This window comes from Poeciliopsis prolifica, unplaced genomic scaffold, assembly GCF_027474105.1.
Source record: "Poeciliopsis prolifica strain line A6 unplaced genomic scaffold, Auburn_PproV2 SCAFFOLD017, whole genome shotgun sequence".
In the NCBI taxonomy this organism is placed as follows: Eukaryota; Metazoa; Chordata; class Actinopteri; order Cyprinodontiformes; family Poeciliidae; genus Poeciliopsis; species Poeciliopsis prolifica.
Window position 1 is genome coordinate 6,621,516 of NW_026562392.1, and position 19,069 is coordinate 6,640,584.

General features: G+C 40.0%; 1 protein-coding gene across 4 annotated transcripts in view; it reads left to right on the forward strand.

Annotated features, from left to right (window-relative positions):
• Positions 1–19,069, forward strand: part of ulk4 (unc-51 like kinase 4) — a 78,001-nt gene that overhangs the window by 55,439 nt on the left and 3,493 nt on the right. For 3 of the 4 annotated variants that reach the window (XM_055042306.1, XM_055042305.1, XM_055042310.1), the window contains 4 exons: positions 4,272–4,438; positions 6,715–6,816; positions 9,565–9,759; positions 15,370–15,458. In XM_055042306.1, coding sequence (XP_054898281.1) covers positions 4,272–4,438; positions 6,715–6,816; positions 9,565–9,759; positions 15,370–15,458 — 553 coding nt within the window. Of the gene's footprint in view, positions 1–4,271; positions 4,439–6,714; positions 6,817–9,564; positions 9,760–15,369; positions 15,459–16,467; positions 16,564–19,069 lie in introns of those variants that run through there. The other variant, XM_055042307.1, reaches the window with a different exon arrangement.

A 19,069-nucleotide genomic window follows, 5' to 3' on the forward strand; every position in this document is an offset into this window, starting at 1 on the left:
TTTCCTGGGTGAGCTCAGAGCCAGCATCTCTTCTTCTATTTCCATTGGGTCAGCAGTGCAGCAGTTCACTAGTCAGCATCATTATCATCCAATCAGCCCCCCTACCAACAGGAAACTGTCAACCCAGCACTAACACTGGCCTGGCAATTAACACCATCTCCACTTCTTTATTGCTTCTTCATTCCTCTCATGTCCTTTCTGTTTTGTTTTTGACTGTCCCGCACTTTTCCAAACTAATCAGCGCCTACTTTTACCCCCCTCCACCCTCCGTGTCTCCCATCATCTCATCGTCTTCTGTTTTGTCTGTTTTCAGTTTTACACATCCCTCGTCACCTATTTTTGGCCCTTCTTCTCCTCTCTCCGTTGTTTTGGGAGTCGCTCACTGCAGATCGGTGTAGTGATGGGAGAGAACAGGGGAAAGGGGAGCGGAGAGGAAAGCAAAAAGGGAAGAAGCGTGAATAATTGGCTTTTTAAGGTGTGACAGAGAGAGAAAGAGAGAGGAGGGTAGCTGTGGTTTGCGAGTCTGTGTGTGTATGTGTTGTTAGACAATGAAATAGGCAGTGAAGAAGAGCAAAACAAGGTAGTGGGTTTTTGTGTGCTTGTGCAAACGTGTCTGTGTGTATTCCTCCGTGGACGTGCGAGGCTGAGAGAAGATGTGTGCGCGTGTGGAGCAGAGGATTCAGAAGAACCCAGCATCTGTGTGTGTGTAACAGAGAGAGAGGAGATGAGGTTTATAATTGGGCAGATTTGCCTCTGACTGAGATAATACCCCCTGGGGAATGAAGACAGAGATAGGACAGAAGAAGGGAACAAGAAAAAGGAAGAAAAAAAAAAGATGGCAAAAAAGAACAGGAGGGAGGGAATATACAAGGGAGCCAAAACACCAATATGGGAAGTAAAAATGGTTGCAGAAGGGTTGATGGGAGGAAGAATGGGATAAACAGGCCTACATTTAGGTCAGAGACACTTGGGAAGGGGATGGGATTATAGAGGAGAAAATTGGGAGGTTAAAAATGAGTGACAGCGATGAAGAGAACCAGCAGGAGAGAGATAACCTGATTCCACAGTGAAATGTGATTTCAAAATAAAGTTTGCTTTAATGTGCATGCTCGTAGATTGCTCGGTTTTAATTTGGGCGCATGCAGCAGACCGACGGAAACTGTCTAGGCTGTAATCTGATTAAATAAAAGATACGAAGCCTAGGGCTCATCCACTGAGAGGGAATATGAAACCTGTTTTGTAGGCACACTGACGAGCAGACTGACAGATTAAATAAGGAAATGGACACATTGGGAGCATCAGAAATTCACTCTTAACAGTTCAGAAGTGCTTAATGTGTCGAAATGTCTTTGAACTTGGTGTGGACAAAACATGAGACAGCTTCATCTTTGATTATCAAAAAACACTTCACAAACCATTCCATGCTTATATGGAAGGTATATAATTTTTTTCTTCTTTCTTGCATTTTATTTCATTTTTTGGCATTTTGGCAAACTGCTTCAGTGTATGTGCTGCTTAATGTTGATGCAATTTACATCAATAAGTCATCCTTCAAAATTTGTTTCAGGTCATTTCCCAAATGGTGTCCCAGGAAACTGCCACATATATATGAAATCGATCATTTTGCTTTTTAGCATAACACCAAGATTTGTCTTCCATATTAATGTTTTCCTAATAGCAAGGCTTCCAGAGATTAACTGAATTGACATTTCTTCATAGTGGAAATCAATGGTATGGTTGTTCTCCGAGCTGAAGACACATTGACACTTTTTTTTCTCCCTCGGTATTCAATGAAACTAAACTTTTTTTTCTATTATAGGTCAATTAGCTTCACCAAAGTCATTAAATGTGCTGAATGCCAGAATAATCAGACATAGAAGTTTGTTTATCTGACTCAGATTGTACTGAGTTCAGGAGTTACCCATTCATTCCCAAGCTTTAACTAAAATTTCAAAGAATTTCTGTATTTTATATTGAAGGGATGCCAATTTATAATTAAATATTAAACGTTTTTTAATAATTAATTTATTTGCGATGTGTTTTTTATTATTTTAATTATCATGAACTAAAATGTTTTCTTGGCCATTTGCGAGTCAGATGAGTTTTCCTCTTCGTTCCTCTGGTGCTGACAGTTGTGCTCTGAGCATTTCGGTGTGTTGTTTCCCAACAGGACTGATTTAAATCCCATTTATAAATAGATAACTCTGCTAAGCTTTTGCACATCTATTTTTAACCTAGATGATGACAAAATACTAAAATAGAACCCTGCAAGGTAACTGCTTACTGTTATCATCATCATTTATTTATTTATCCATATATCTACATACTTTTGTTTGTTTTTTTTTTTTTTGGGAGGGGGGTTTGTTTTGTTTTTTGCTGTTCATGCCATTACTGAAATATTCCATATTACTTTGCTTTTTATTATTTTTATAGTGTAGCTGTCTGCCTCCAGATTAGGTTCTTGCACATCCATAACATTCTGACAAACATGAAAAAAACTTAATATATGATATTGACAAAACCCTCGTTATAGAATCGAAGTCAAATTCTATGACTATTTGGTATGTTTTCTTTGTTGCTATCCCTCCCTCATATGCCTAAATTTGACAGCTTGCACCATTACAACCCCAAATCTCCCAAAAACAACTTTTTGAGAGATTCTCTCTGGACTTTATTTATCATTTAATCTACAAGAAAAGTATTTGACAAACCTTGTTTTCAGGCTGTCCTGTCTCTAGTTTCAAAACTTTACTTGCAGTTTTTCCCACTTCTTCAGATATATTTCAAACATAACAGCAGAGGTTGTTTTTTTTTTTTTATTTGAGTTGAACAGCCCAGTGCCGTCCAACGAAATAATTTGCCAGTTTGGCAGAGTAACGGTACATTTGACTGATCTTTCTAGAGCCTGCTATGTTAGTTACACTAACAGAAACCGAGCACTCATCTGCTTCTTAACTAAAGACCTACATGAACTAAAAAAGAAAACTGGATGAGTTTTCCCATTGAAAAGATGGATCTAATATGTTAATTGGTTTAAGGGCATCTGCTGCTTTTCTTTTTCCTGAGAAACAGACAAGAAGAGCCAGAAGTTACTATATAACTGTATTCATTAGGATCCATAACTCATGTTCAGCTTGTATTTTACAGACATTTCTGTTTAGGTGTTCTCGGTTGTGGTTGCCTGCACCGTCTCTGGAGGCTCATAACAGCTTGTTAAACTTATTTCAAAAGGGGAGGTATGTTCTGTCAAATATAATGAGCAATGGAAGGTGAGTCTGTGTGTGGTGAAAGTAATTAAGGTTAGCTGGATCATATTATAAATATTGGTCAGTCTCTGTGCCCTGAACCATTTAAGAGAAGCAGATTGTGTTATTCTTTCTTAATAATCCCATTAATTAAGTTTGTTTTAGTCATGGCGCATGTATAAACAGTAAATGGACTGTTTTACCAGAAGGTGATACTGTTTTTTTGGTGCAAAATAAAGTTGCTGGGTTGAATTTATGTTGAATATTAAACTCATCCTCTTGAGGAGAATGTTGCTACTGAAAGCACATTTTCTTTTTCTTCCTTGAACTTTATTTACTCATAACCATTACAAAATGATGTAAAGGGCCAAGAATAAAAACCAGTTGAGCTTGGCAGCTGATGTGACGGTCCCAGTACACCCAAAACACCCTGGCACCTTTTCTCATTAATTCAGGTAAGACGTCTGTGATGTTGTCTCTGGTTCAGGAGAGGCTTGATATGCCAAATGTGACATCTGTAGCTCATGTCTGGTATTTGTCTGGCTATGGTGGCTCTTCTGGAATGAATTTCTCTAAACCTGCGGTTCTCCCTGTTCCTTTTGCTACCACATTTCTTCCTTCCACTCAATTTTCAATAAGAATCGTTATCACAGTATTCTAATTCTCTGAGACATGATGTGTAAGCTATAATTATCAAATTTATAACAAAGGAACTGGATGATATCAATCTTTCACATGATGATTTATTTTTATAGGAGTTTCACTTTCTGAGATGACTGGCAAAAAATCTTGCACTTTCTTTTAGACAAACTAGTACATATACACATTAAATAAATATTGTGATTCTGGTCATGACCAAGTTTGGGAGAGAGAAATAAAAAAAGTGGCTATCTCAATAGCAAAATGTCATTCTTTCTAACCCGAGTGGTAACTTTATGTGAGTTTGAAATCTTTAGAAGTTTTTCTGAACTGACAAATATGAAAGTCAGATTCAGCCCTGACTTGGAAGCACTTTCTGCTCCACAGAGCTGGTGGAGGTGCTGGTGAACACTCTCTCGGAAGCTGCGCAGGTTTACCTTGATGGAGAAAAGCTTGCTGGAAGGAAGATCAGCCTGGTTGTCCTGCAAGCTCTTTTGGAACTGCTACACAACGTCCTAAAGCAAACATCAGGTGTTGTGCGAACTGCACTGCAGGTACGACTGCTCAAATTAACAAAACCCTGTCGATCTTTACTATAGAAATATGTGAAGGACATAATATATCAATATGTATATTTATTTATTTCCTTACGTGAGAAAATTTCATGTGACTTGTTACATGTCTGCTTATAGGGTGTACATCACCTTGCAAAAATATTCTCATTTTTTGTTACATTATAACCAGAAACTTCAATGTATTTAAACAATTTATATAATAGACAAGCACAAAGAAGTACAATTTTGAAGTAGATAGAAAATAATATATGGTTTTAATTTTTTCTGTCCAGTAAAATATGTAATCCCCTTCACTCTAATACCCATAAATAAAATTCAGTAGAGCAAATTTTCTTCACATGTCAAAACAATCGTTAAGATGTCATGCAAGCATGTAGAAGACAGACCACATACATTGAAGAAGGTGTTCTGCTCTGATGAGGCAAAAATGTTCATGTCAAACACTGTGTGGAGGAAAACTACTCTGCTTCAGGTATGTGATGGTTAATCACCAAACATTTGTGGGGAAAAGAGTCTCTAAAAGACTTGACAGTAGTGCTGCAGATCCCTTCCCAGTGGGAAAGGGACCCCACACATTTTGCCCCACGCATTGTTCAATCAAAGCGTTTTTACGCGTAAGAATGACCCAGTCAAAGTCCTGACTTGAATTGAAATGAGAAACTGTGACAAGAAAAGAAAATTGATGTGCACAGTTTTGTCCATCCATTCTGATGGAGCTTGACGTATTTTTCCAGAGACTTGTAAAAATCTGAAGTTTACAGATATGACAAGCTGAAAGGAACCGAACTGGTATAAATGCAGTGAAATGCATTGCAGTGAAAACTGGTTCTACACTCAGGAGGGATGAATTCAATTTGATGCTTAGACTTTTATTTGTATATATATATATATATATATATATATATATATATCTTTTTTTTTTTTTTTTTTTTAACTCTGGTTTTCTTTCCACTTCACAATTAATATTAGTCTAAAATAACATTTTGGTAACACATTTAAGTTTGTAAAAAAAAAAAAAAGTTTAAGAGCTGTGAATGCTTTGCACACATTTTTAATTTTAAATTTTTTTTACTAATTCTTGGCCAGTAAAAAAAAAAATTTTTTACCGATACTTCTTCGGCAAGCCACATCGGACGACAAAAATCACAAAGTCATCTACCTCAAAATGTTGTCCTTCTGTCTTTTCCCCCAAAGGCGAGTGCGTGTGTGTTCGAGTGTGTGTCCATTGATGTACGAGGCAGAAGCAAGCAGGTTTAAGCAACTGCAATATTGAAGTTGTAGACTCAGGAGGAAGTGCATGAGGTCCCTGGGACACATACACACACACGCGCATATACACACACAGGCATATACTGAGGGGCCTGTCTGGCTATGTCCCTGCGGCCTCATTATCACCGCTGGCTTTGTCCTCAGCTTGCCTCACTATATAGACAGACACACGCATACACACAAACCAGCCCCCATCTCCCCATACTGTGCACCCCAGCCCAGTGCATACATATTAATGTCTGGACAACGGGGGGGGGACTAAAGTGGAAGGAGGGTAAAAGACTGGGTGAAAGAGAGGACAGAGAGGAAAGAGGGGAGAAGAGGAAGCATGGAAAGAGATGGAGATGGAAAAAAGGAACAAAGAGAATGTGCAGCAGGAATCAATTCCACCATAAATGCAAAGCTCATTAAAAAAGAAAAATTCTGCCTAAACCAAATTCTTTTGGGTAATAAGGTCCGATAAGGGAAGCGGACGTGACTCTGCCGCTCTTCCTAAACTGTTTTGCAGTTTGTCGAGAGAGTATGTCAGATATTTCAGCACAGTGGTGGGAGAAAAAAAAAATGCAGATCAGCAGTGACTTTGGTAGAGGAAGAGGATGTACGCCAGTATTAATCATCTTATTCCACTACTAATTGGCCTGAAGTGTCACTGCAGGCACAGACTGAACTAAAATAAGCCAAACTGTATTACGGGGCGCTAATGATAAAGGAAAAAAAAAAAAAAAACGCAGAATGCGAGAAGGTTAATTCTTTGTGGCACACCAAAATTACTTGGTGTGGCAAAGAAGTGTTCAGTCGATGTTGTCCTGAGGATCGGCGGCAATAACATCACGCAGGAAAACTATTTCCTATCTTAGTCTATCACATTGTCTTTTCGTGTCAGTCTATCAGAATAACTCTTGACAAGTCTCTGGATAAATCATTATTGACTGTCAAATCTCTATAAATGATTTAATGTGCGTGTGTGTGTGTGTGTGTGTGTATAGAGCCAGAGGCTATCTTGTTCAGCAGCAGAAACGGAGGCAGCAGAGAAACTGCTCATAGCCAACAGACCCTTGAGCCAACTGAGCACTCACCTCATCCACATGGTGAGACCTTACACTCGCAGCCTTTTAGTGTTTGTGCTGATTCTTTCTCCAAGCGTGTTTGTGTACGTCTCTGGATTATTCGCACTGCATGGCGAAAGTTTTTACGAACGAAGAACTTCGCCAGCCACAAACTCTGTTTCATCGGTGTTTTGTGTGATGGACTCACACAAAGCAGCACAGGATTCTAAAGTGGAAGGAAAGTGATGGTTTTCAACATTTTGGAAAATATATATATACATATGTATATGACAAGTGTGTTTTTTTTTGTGTGCTATGTTTTCACCAGTTTAACACATCTACACTGAACATTTCACATTATTCCTTTCAAAATGGCTCCACCTCAGATTGTCTGTGAACTTTGAAACTGGATTCTCGTTCAGTTTCTGATCTGAACTTTAACTGCACCATTCTGATAGATCCATATTCTTTGATCCAAGCCGTTCCATCACTGGAACTCGTTCAGTCAAGAGAATCTCCCACCTTCACATTGAGTCTCTGCAGCTCCTCCCAAGTTACCATGTCCCACTTTTCTTCTTCTCTGGTTAATGCTCTTCTTGCCCAGAAGAGCATTAAATTTGGGTTAGCTGTGTCTGTTTTTTTTTTTTTTTTTTTTTTTGCTGTTGTGAAATACTTTTTCTGTGTTCAGATGATGTCTTGAGCAGATCTGAAAAGCTTAAAATAGTTTCACAACAACCCTCTCTGCAACTTTATCCCTGACCTTGGTGTCGTGTTTCTTGGTCTTCCTGATGTTGAGAACGCCCTTTGCTCACATCCTCATGGAGCTTAAAGAGCTGCAGTGTAACAGCCACCCTCAAAACAAATTACATCTCCACCGTTCCCCCCATCATCTGTGAGATCGTGCCTTAACTTCACCTGCACGTCTCTGGATGAGTAAACGGCCTATCTCTGAAGATCAACGAGAGATCGCAAAATTCAACACAGTGATGCAGCGTGTCCCCGCATCCTTAAAAAGTCATTTTAACATAAGTAAAATGAAGGCCTTAAAATGTCTGAAATTCTTTGAAAAATATGTAAAGAGGTCTTAAATAAGTTATTCACAGGCCTTAACTTTTGCCTTGGCACATCTATTTATTACTATATATGCAATTTATTTTTCTTGTGGGACTTTTCTGTCAGACATCTTGATTACATTTTATGGTGTGAAGGAGAAGTGGTTACCACCAACTAGCTGACAATGCTAGCAGGCTAACTCTTTTACGCCATCATTGGAAAGTGTAAGTTTATCACCAGCTCGTCTTTGCCAGTGTTTTCTGTGAATCAAGCTTGGCTCTTCCTTATAAAATATGCAAGTTTCTTTAGTACATTTTGGCCACGACGCTTGTCTTAAATTTCCGTCATGATGAATTTAAAAAGGAGTCTTTTGAACATTCTCACATTCTGCCACTATTTTCTCTGCTGGCCATCAAATGTGATGTAGATGACTCTCCCGTTCCTTCATGTGGCCTCAAAATCTCAGTTCAAGCTGTTAATAGAGTCCAGTTTAAATTTAGTATCACAAAGTCTAAAATAAACTACCAAAATTCAAATTCTTCAAATGGAAATGTGACCTGTTCTCATCACCTGACATTTAGATTTAAATAGCCCTCAAAGCTATTGAGGGCTATTTAAATCTAGCCCTCAATAGGGCTAGATGAGCTGGGCAGTTTGGAGAAGACAGGTTCCCTCATAAAAAGAAAGAACTGTCATCTTTAATGAAATGTAAATGGATCAGAGAGTAAACCACAAGCACTGAATACACACTTAAACAAACTTAACAAAATGAAATATTGATATGTTTCCCATGTTCTTCTAATTAAATATTCCCTGGAGTGAAAGTGCAGTGGCTCATGTAGCAGATGATGAAAACAAGACGAGTCAACAATGTACTGTTTAAAAAAAAAAAAAAGATTAATTCATGCACTCCATTTTGTTGTTGATGACTTTTTATTCCGAGTGTGTTATGTGCCTTTTAGCTAAAATGAAAAGTTGCCATGAAATATACTGCCTGTGAGACAGAAAAAAGAATCCACGCAGAACGGAGGATGCTGTAAGTCATCCTGGAAAGTCGATGGCATTGTGGAGAGAGCAGCAAGAAAGGAACTTGGGGGCCAGAAAAGAGGGGGCGTCTCCAGGGACACAATGAACACATTAGAGGGTTGATGGAGCAGCCAACACACTCTCGACCTCTGCTCAACCCCTTTGCCCTTTGAAAGATTAGTGAGTGAGTGAAACGCTGTCGATAGCAATGAAACATCACTAAATCTGCCAAAACGGGTAGACACCGGTAAACCTTTCATTAATGTAGAAAGTTTAATCGTTTCACTTTGGCTGAATGTAGGTTACAAATTGATACCCTAACCATTCTTCTTCAGGGTTTTCTGGCAAGAAAGGAGAATTCGTGGTTCCAGCAGTTACAAGTCCTGAAGCAGCAACACGTCGCTATAATGCCACCACAAACCTCAGTGCATTTCATTTAGAGATTCTGCATTACTTTGTTATAATTCTCTTAATGCAGTGTCAATGTAAATAGAGGTTGTCAGACTTTCACAAAGCTTTGTAGTTGGTCTATTTCAGAGAAAAAATCTGTTTTACCTGCTCCATGCCAAACAACTTTTGTAATGTCCAGTTAACTCCAACTTTAAGCTCATAAAGTTTGCAGCTAAAAAAAGTAAATAATATTCGAAATTGAGCTAATTTTAGTATTACCATGAATTGGACAATGGTTTTATGTTTCAATCATCTCTCCAGCTGTCCACTGAAAACCAGGAAGTGTGGGAGGAATCCATTCAGTGTCTGTCCTTACTGGTGCAGCTGTATGGCGGAGAGGGTCAGGACTGCTTGTCACCTTCGTGTTTACAGAGTTTCTCCCTTCTCCTGCGCACTCACATGAACTCCGAGAACCCCCGGATCCAGCGCACGGCTCTGAGGATCATTAAACGGCTGGTGAGTCTCTCGTGCAGAAGCATCTGATGCAATATATCTAAATTTGTGCTCCGGCAGGAGAGAATCTTGGGGCCATTGAGAGATAATAAAATAATAACTAGACACGGACTTGCACACACTCTAACTCTCACAGACTCTTAGTGGGCTCCTACTCTCCAGAATAATGTGCAGTTTCTCCAGAATGAGACTGACAGAAGGTGCGAGACGGATTGAGGGGGAAGAAAATGCTGGGTTGTTTCTTCCTGTCAGTATCTGGTCAAGAGTCTGTCCAATTTTGTGGGATAGTCAGTATGATTTGTTGCTCTGATGAAAGCCAACCTGGAAAAGAGTGCAGTGCAGCACAGCTGCTGCTCCTCAAACACAATCAATACGAGTTTGTTAGTTTTCTCACACCGAGTACAAAACTGACATTTACTAAACTTTATTTTAACAAGGTGACAGGGTTTTTTTTTCTCTGTATTTTTTTCAACAGTAATGCAGCGCCGCCCCTTTAATTGAACCGCTAAATCAATAGCTCCACTGTGTTGGAAATATTGATTAGCTGCATTATTTGCAAATACAGCATTGAAGCACTGGAGGGATATCTATTTTCACTCTGCCAGAGGTGCGCAATATATTGAATCGCAGTGTCGATATCTGTAATAATGGGATCACATAGAACTGCTCAGATGCAATATTTGGTTGGATATTTTATTTAACATTCCCTGAATGCAAATTCTGTTTGCCAATAATATGTGTTGGCCATTGAGTCCATTGCTCTGATGACATGATATATATTTTACAGGCACTGAGATGCTGAAGCCCATAAAGATTAGTAAAGACATTGTAATAAAGGAAAGACAGGCGAGAGTTAGGAAACAGTATGTTAACTGTAATAAATATCATCTTGCAGTACTAAATAGTATCACTGTTATTCCCTGTTGTGATACTATAATAAAATAATAAAAGACGTTCCAAAGTACAAGACGTACACTTCACTTTGTGATGCTGAGCCTGAAAAGCTGTTTTACGTTGAATGGTAACCCTCTTACTCTATGATAAACGTCAAGGTTTGCATCCTTTCCGAATATATATATTGTTGCATACTTTCTTAGTTTACCATGTTTTTTTTTAAATTCCGGTTGTAATGAGTTGTTTATTGTTATTCAAGTTTTGATTTGCACCAGGACTTTATTTTTGGGCTGAGTTGACGAGGGAGTTCGACGAAAATGCATTTTAAGTCGTCAACAGAAGGCTAAAAAAAAAAAAAAAAAACATGTCTAATTTTTCCGTACACCTCTATGAATTATGCAAAATGCATCCCTAATGTTTTGGCTTGGCCGCAGGGTCATGAAAAAGTTTCTGCACGTGGGACACAAGGTCAGCTGCCACCTTTGTATTGCATGAACTGACCCAAGGCTGTGCCTGGAAGCTACTCTACTTTGTAGTTGTGCGTGAAAGAGGAAGGAGAGGACATTTGCATGTGTAGATATATTTGTAATTCTCCTCACTAATTAGTTCTGGCCATCTGAACCACCCACTCGCTCTCTCTCCATGTCACAGACCCCTTTTTCTCTTTCCCCTTTATTTGTCTGACAAATTTGTCATTTTGTGGAAGCTCCCTCATTACCCCGGTGCTGCCTCAGTGTGCCGACGCTCTCTGACTCTCCACCCTGAGCAACACACAATGCTATATTTCAGCTATTTTCTTGTAGCTCGGGGATGATTCACCAAGCAGCATCCCCGTGGAAATATAACTAATTTATTTGGTCACAAAAAAAAAAATACTCCATGTCCTCGGTCCACAGGTCTTCTAAAGCACACACTGGAGTCATCAAATGTATGATGATAAGCACATTTTAGAGCCCTAATTGTTTAAATCTATTCATTTTAAATATCTGTTGCTTAGCTTAGTGTTTCTGATGTTGTACAGCTATTTGGTTATTGATCAGTACCAAAGGCTAATAATGTTAACAAAGTTAGTAATTTAGATCAAAATGACCTGATTATGAGAAATTAATAGCAGAAAATCCTCTGTCATTTATTGTTCTATGAATATCTTCTTGGTGAGGTGTGGTATGATAGAATAGATAGAGTAAATTTGAACATTGATATCCTCAAACATCAAATGAGGAATAAATACAACTTCTCTCCAAAATGTAAACATTTAGCAAAATACTTGCGGGTGAAATACTTCAGCAAACAATCTTTTTAACTAGGCTAGCAACGGTCAACTAAGCTAACAAGTAAAAGCGAAATAATAATAATAATGATTTTTTTTTTTTTACTAGTAAAAAATATCTAATAAAATGACGCAGTGATGTCACAGATCAGTGAGAATACGGATGTTTACGAACCAAAGTATGGTTTGAGAACTAGCTCTGAAAGCTCACAATGAGTAACAAATGTAATGCTTTAAAACAAGCAGTTTAAGTGCAATGCTGACGGGGAGATAAAACAAGACTTCAATAAATTAATGTTTTGAAAATGATTTGCTGAAGTAAAAATCACAAACAGTTTGGACATTTGACTCTCACATCGACCGACTGAATGGCACGAATTGCTAATCACACCTGGGATTAGCAATTGAGTTTCGCAAAGAAGGAACGTAGCAGATGAAGGAACCCTTTTCTGTCCACTGCCACTAATTACGGCATAAACAGAATAAGTTGAGTGTTAAGCACAGCATAAACTAACTCTGGTTGCCGTCTTAGTGTTAGCAGAGCTCTTAGCTTTAGCATTATCAACTCGTATAACAGACACAATTCAGCAATTGCATAGGAAATATTCAGAAACATTTAATATAGGTGAATGAGAGGAGAGAAATGTGAATCCCCCATAAAACAGAATAAGATCACATAACTTGCTTATCTGGGCTTAAATACTTATTGAAGTAAAGTTTGAATCACCGATAGCCTCAGCTGCGGTTCGCTCTGGGCCTGCTGCGGGCCGACACAAATCTAGCAGCACAATAAAAAGAACAACTTTAAACTGTTTTATCCTAAGCTGATTTTGTTTTCTGCCCAGACACGTAACTCATTCTGATGAACGGAGGAACCGTGGCGGCAGCTCTCAGTGTTGGAGGCAACAGGCGAATTTTCTTTACGAATCCGTAATGGTTAAAGAAAATCCCAAAAGTTATTTTATTCATAGGAAAAACCATGAACAGACCTTGCTTGCCAAATACCTGACCTATTAAGGTCAGGTATTTTCCATGTTTGGATTCTAATCTGTTAATTGTACCATGCAATATAGTGCTCCTTAATTTGTCTCCCACATTCTGTCTCAAACACACACCTACTCACTGAATCGAGCGTCTGCCCTTCACAAAAGCTTTTTAATTATCTTTCATTGATTTCAGGCCTCTGTTAATCTCAATCAAAGATCCCGCTAATAGCTTTGAAACTGAAAAGAGGGGAAGGGGAGAATAAATCATTTTTGAATTAGTGAAATCTGACTGTAATTTATTTTTACAAATTAAAAAGACAAAGAAAACCCGAAAAAACTGCTAATTCAATAAAACCGTGTGATAAGTTGCCAGAGAACGAAGCATTCATTATTTTCGTAGAGTAGTTTATAATTTTTTTTTTGAACTTGTTCGTTTGCTTCTGGCAACATGGAGTTGATGATCTGTGCCGTGTCTTCTTGTACGGCAGGAAAAGCAAACTTTTCCACTTTTTGTCATGCTGCAGCCACCAAATGTAGGTAATATATTTTATCTAAGGTTTGTGTGCTGATCCAATTAAAAGGAGCTCATAATTTTATACTTAAAGAAAAACACAGTACCTCTGAATAATATCCAATGCAATTAACTGCTATCAGAATTCACCTAATTAGTAGATACAGTCCTGTAGGTAATTTGGTGGTAATACAAATACAGCAGCTCATGCTAACGGCTCCACAGATCCACAACTCTGCTGGGAGCTAAAACGTCAAGGTTTTGATCGAAGTGCATCACTTTGATCGAAACTTTGATCGAAGGCTTTAATGGGATTTAGGCCAGAACAAAATCCCATTAAAAAGACCAAAAACACGAAGCTCATGCTTTGCTCCTACAGTTATGGCAAATTTTTCATCAAACGGTTTACAAAGTTTTTAGCCGTGTAGCCAAACAAAACGCATCCTTTCGCTCGTTCTGTCAGTCTCTGAAACACACATCTAGATGTTCTGTTATTCGTGGATCACGTACACGATTTTTCTTTTCTTTCTTTTTTTTCGTGGCGAATCTGTTTCCGCGCTGTCAAGTACATTGTCACTTGTTTAAACTCAACGCCAACATGACAGCCCTGTGCTATACGTCTGAGGAGCTGCATGTCTGTCTGTCAGGCGCAGTTTGTCTGTCTGTCTGTCTGTTTGTCTGTCTGTCTGTCTGGGTTCATCTTGTACAACTTTGAGTTCAACATTATTGACTCGCTTGTTCGTCACGTATTGAGCTGAGGGGAGAATGGAGGACGAGGTGGTAGAGCCAGGCTGAGGAAGAGATGTCTGCGTTTGGTTGGCAGGTGCACATGAAGGTCCTCCAACGCCGATAGAGAAGGCAAAAAAAAAAAAAAAACAATGTGTGTGTGTGTGTGGAAAATAAGTGAGGGGAGCATCTTTTCTCTCCCCCTAACCCCGTTACTTAGCAACAACTGTACTGTGTCGCCACAGAGACAGACATGATGATGTCACCAGAGATCAGAGAAAGCATGTTCTCCAAAACACAGTGACACGAATCCACTCATCAGCACACGGACAAGCAAACTCACACAGACACACAAACATGTTTCATTGTTAGTTGTTACAGATTTGAGCTAAAAAAAAGAAAAAAAACTAAATGCAAAGTTAAGGCAGATTTTATGACTGAACTGTGTTTAGTTTAGTTTTTTTTTTTTTTTTGACTCAGGGAAAAACACATCACTGTGATGAGAGGCCTGACAGAGCAGGAATCACAACAGGAGAGAACAAATCGCATGGCCAGATGGTTTAGGGCGGGGCTTATGGACACACTTCATAACACTAAAGCATATACGCCTAAGTTCAGTGACGGAATCAGAAAGTAGGTCCAGGAAGCCAAACCTTTCAGATGACTTAATGACGAAAAAGTACAGACGTCATCCTGCAGTAAGAAAGGTGAATTTTGATTCGTTTATTTTGAAATGATAGCGACACACTTGAGTGGTGTGCCCGGTCAGCATCAAGGACGAATTCATTCTTTTGTATTCATGAGACGACTTACAGTTTACTGAAGAAATCATTTTAACTCCGGAGAGAACTTTTTTTTTTTTAATCTACTGCATCAATACTGTGAATTTCCTGCTTCGCAAATGTAAGAGACAGAAAATAAAATCCATCACACTTTTCGTTCTTCAGAATAAAAACAGTAATAATGTCCCTAGACCAGGGATCGGTTTTAGGTTTTCAGAAGTGCAGAACAATTTTGATTCATTTCCAGAACCATATACAAATAATACAAATAACAGCCAGAATCATATTGGTGTGAAAGTCTAGCAGCTGCTCTTCCAGCCTGCTTGTGCCACATGCTAAACTGTATTCTCTTCCGGATTGAAAGTTTTCCATCCCATCATCAGAATGAAAAGTACTGTGAAAACTTTTTTGCTGAATTTTTCTCTCTTTTTCTTTTCTGTTTAGATACAAACTGCAGATCGGTCTGGTTGGCTGGAATGTCCTGAAGGAACGGGCCTAACCAATCTGCTTCAGGATATTGTCGAGTCCAACAGGTGCGTCTTTCTGATGCGGAACGCTCGTTTTTATCCGGTCTCTTAAGGTTCGTTGCTTGAAAGCTGAAGAGAAAAATACAGTGGCACCTGGCAACAAGTGGAATAAATGAAAGAATGAAAGTGATGTCCTTCAAACTACCAGTGGTCAGAGCGTGTGAAAAAGTGACTCGGGTAAAAGATTTGGCAAATTGTAATTTTAACAACATTGCGATGTGAAGTTGTCACAGCTGCAGCTCTTGTGAAACTAGTTTTAAAAAAACAAACTAGTTGTAGATTGTGGATGTCTCTGTCCTGTGCTGAAGAGATGAACAGGGCTTTCAGAACCACCAGGATGTTTTATTTAGGAACGTTCTTATTGAGAAACTTGGACCTTGACATTCTGTTGGATTTTGTTTTTCACGTCCATCTATCACTGCCCATATCCAGTAAAACCAGTAAAACCAGTAGCCTCTTTGACCAAGAAGAATCAATTGAGGTCCAGGTGTTGATGTTTCAATTATCACTATCGCAGACTGGTAGAGAACTCGCGTGATGTTCTGGAAGAGCCAGACACGTTCTGTTTCCCTCAAACCAGTTTGTCGTGCTGGAAAACATACCAATTACCAATGTGGGCAGTGGAAATATTTGTAATTGCTCACAACCAGAGGAATTAGCCTTCTTTTCAGCACAGCAGCTCATCTCCAACGTGTTTCCGGATAACTGAGCCCGTCTAACCTGTTTCCGAGAGCGAGTCGTAGTTTCCTTGAGAGCAGTTCTCATCTGTCAGCGGCTGTTCATGAACCTTTTGCTCCTGAGTTGCTAAGTAGTATTTGTGCCATCAACCCTAAAGTTTACTATTTCCCCCCCCCATCTCATTTGAAAACATGTGTACTCTTGAGAAACCCAAAAGAAGGCTTTCTTCTTTACAACCTTTTCAAAATCACTGATGTATTTAGAGTTAATGTTTCTTGCTTAGAGTCATACAGATTCCCGTACTCGTAACCCAGAGTTGTTTTTCTTCTGTCTGAAGGTAAAACGTCTTTCGACAGGCTCTGTTAGCTGTGTGTTTGGCATGCCGAGTCGCCTGTCCGGCCCAGCAGAACCAGTCAGACCCTCCGAGAAGCTTTAACCTTTCTTGACTCAGGTTGACTGAAACACATCAATCCTTTCACTATTAAAAGTTTGCTATTGCAAGAAGCATGAAAAACTATTTCTACTTTTGTGCGTTTTGCCCTGAAAATGTATTCGAACTCCTCAAACTTTACCCACGTTTAGTCAAGTTACAACCTCACACTCCATTCATTTTTTTTAGAAACGTTGGTTTAAGTGTTTTTGGCGATACAAATCTGAAAAGTGTGGCAGGCATCTGTAATCAGCAAGCGTATTTCTCTGTTCTACGCCTGGGAAATGAGATTTGTGCCCCTTCTTTTCCGTCCTATATAAATAAAACTCTTGTCAGTTTCAGTAGAGGCCGACTGTGAGCAGCAATTTTCAAAATGTGCCCCTCACTCACAGTTAGTTAATCTGAGCCATTTTGCTCCAGCAGTGGTGATGCCATTTACAGTTGTTGTCCTGCAGTCTTGAATCTTCTGCAGTTTCTAGCATTTCTTTTTTTTACCAATACTGAGTCACTTTCCATCCTATCAAGTCCGTCCAACTTCCAAGTCTCTGCTGAAAAAAACAAGCCCACAGAATGACGCTGCCATTACCATGTCACACTCTTGAAAAGGTGCGATTGACCAGTTCTCCACAAGACTCCCAAAGCTTTGTTTTATAACCTAACTCATCTCTCACCGGTCTGATGTGTTATCAGTCTTGGAGATGCTATTTATGAACGGCTACATTAGCACCGAGAATGAGGTGAAACCTCGATTAACCAATCAGGCGGCGTCTGGTTGGACTGGATTTTGTTTAAGTGTATCAGAGTAAAGAGGGACAGATACACACATTATACGTTTGAGCTGTTTTTTTTTTTGTTTTGTTTTAGCATTTTTTTCCCCGAAGTCATTGTTATAAACGAAAGTGACGCATAAAATCCCACCAAACATACTTATGAAAACGTTCTTTTCTTTTTAACACAACATCTGCTCCTTGTTTCAGTTATATCTGAAACAAAACTCACTTTCTTCTTGTCGGAGAAGAAAAGGACAGGTCAGACGAAAGATTAAAAAACAGACGGAGATGTAAAAAAAAAAAAAAAAAGAGAAAATGAAAAGAAAACTTCAGTCACATAGCGGAACATGATTCGCTAGTAGTGATGTGTGGTCATCAGAACCAATCACCAACATCTGCAGGGGCAAACGTTGGTTCCTGCTGCCCGTCCAACGTGTGTGTTCCCGTTCGTGCACCTGTATCCTCGCCCAACGAGTGTGGGCTGAATGTTTGCTCCCTCTTTGAACCGAGGGTTTTCTCTCTATAGTGACCATGCTTCCTTTGATCCTTTGATGTATGAGACCAGCGACCTAACACACACACACACACACACACACACAAGCGCGGTGCCGACACACGCGGGAACACAATTAGTTGCCCCCCCGCCCCCTCCTCTGCATCCAGATTGTGTCTCTCAATCACACACAGATCCTGCCAGATCAATATTAAAGGTGTATTGTTGGTCTGCCATTGAGGCCCCTCTCACTCGACCCGCCCTCTCCACCTCTTTTCTCCTCCACCGCCTCTTTTATTCCCCCCACCACCACCTCCACCACCTCCCTTTGTCGCCCTCGCAGCCCCGTATCTCCAGCGCGCGCTGCCCCTCTCCATTTCCCTATTTTCCTGACCTCCTCTCCTCGCCTCACTTTCCCGTTTCTCTGGCAGATGAAAGCAAAAATCAGCTCTCGGCTTTGAAGTGGCCGAGGCTGGCGCCCTCCCACCCACCCATCCAGCAGCAGGGAGAGGGAAGGAGAGGTTTTCAGGGGGGACAAAAATAGGGGTAGGAGATGAGAAGAGCCGTGTGGAGAGAAGGAAGGGGACAGGAAAAGGTTTTAATTGAGAAGATGAGAGGAGTTTGGGCAGCGGCAGACGAGGGGAAAAGACGCGATTTGGAGGGAGAGCGGAGGTCGGGCCTAGATACTAATGATGTCATTGTGCCTTTACCATGGCAACCTGAGGAATGCTTTTTTTTTTTTTTTAAACCCTCAAGCCTGACCGTCTGCAGAGGGAGGGGGGGAGGTCACTTCAACTCCTGAAGAAAAGCCTCAACCCCCCCCCCCCGCCACATCCCCTCCAAAAAGACCCTGATCCTGGCTCACCGCCACGTTCAGGTCGGTCAAAGTCGTCACGAATGCTAAGGCGCTGTGATATCCGCACCGGCATCAAACGTGGAACCAAAACGCTCCTTCTGTAAACAACTTTGTCTACTTTTTGGACTCAAAATTCGTGAAGCAGCTGCAGCAGAAATCTTTGACGTTCAGCAGCTGTGGAACTATGAGGCAGGACCAGAAACAAACTAAAAAAAGAAGAGAAAAGAAAGGGGGGCAGGGGGATTATGGGGTGATTTTTCATAAGGTCCTGGCAATATGTTCCAGAAACAAGTGAGCATCGAAGGGCACCATCTGCTCAGCTGTGATCTGGCCCCCTTGCTGATGATACACATGGTGCGGACAATGCAGAGTGTTGCTAGCGTTGCACTC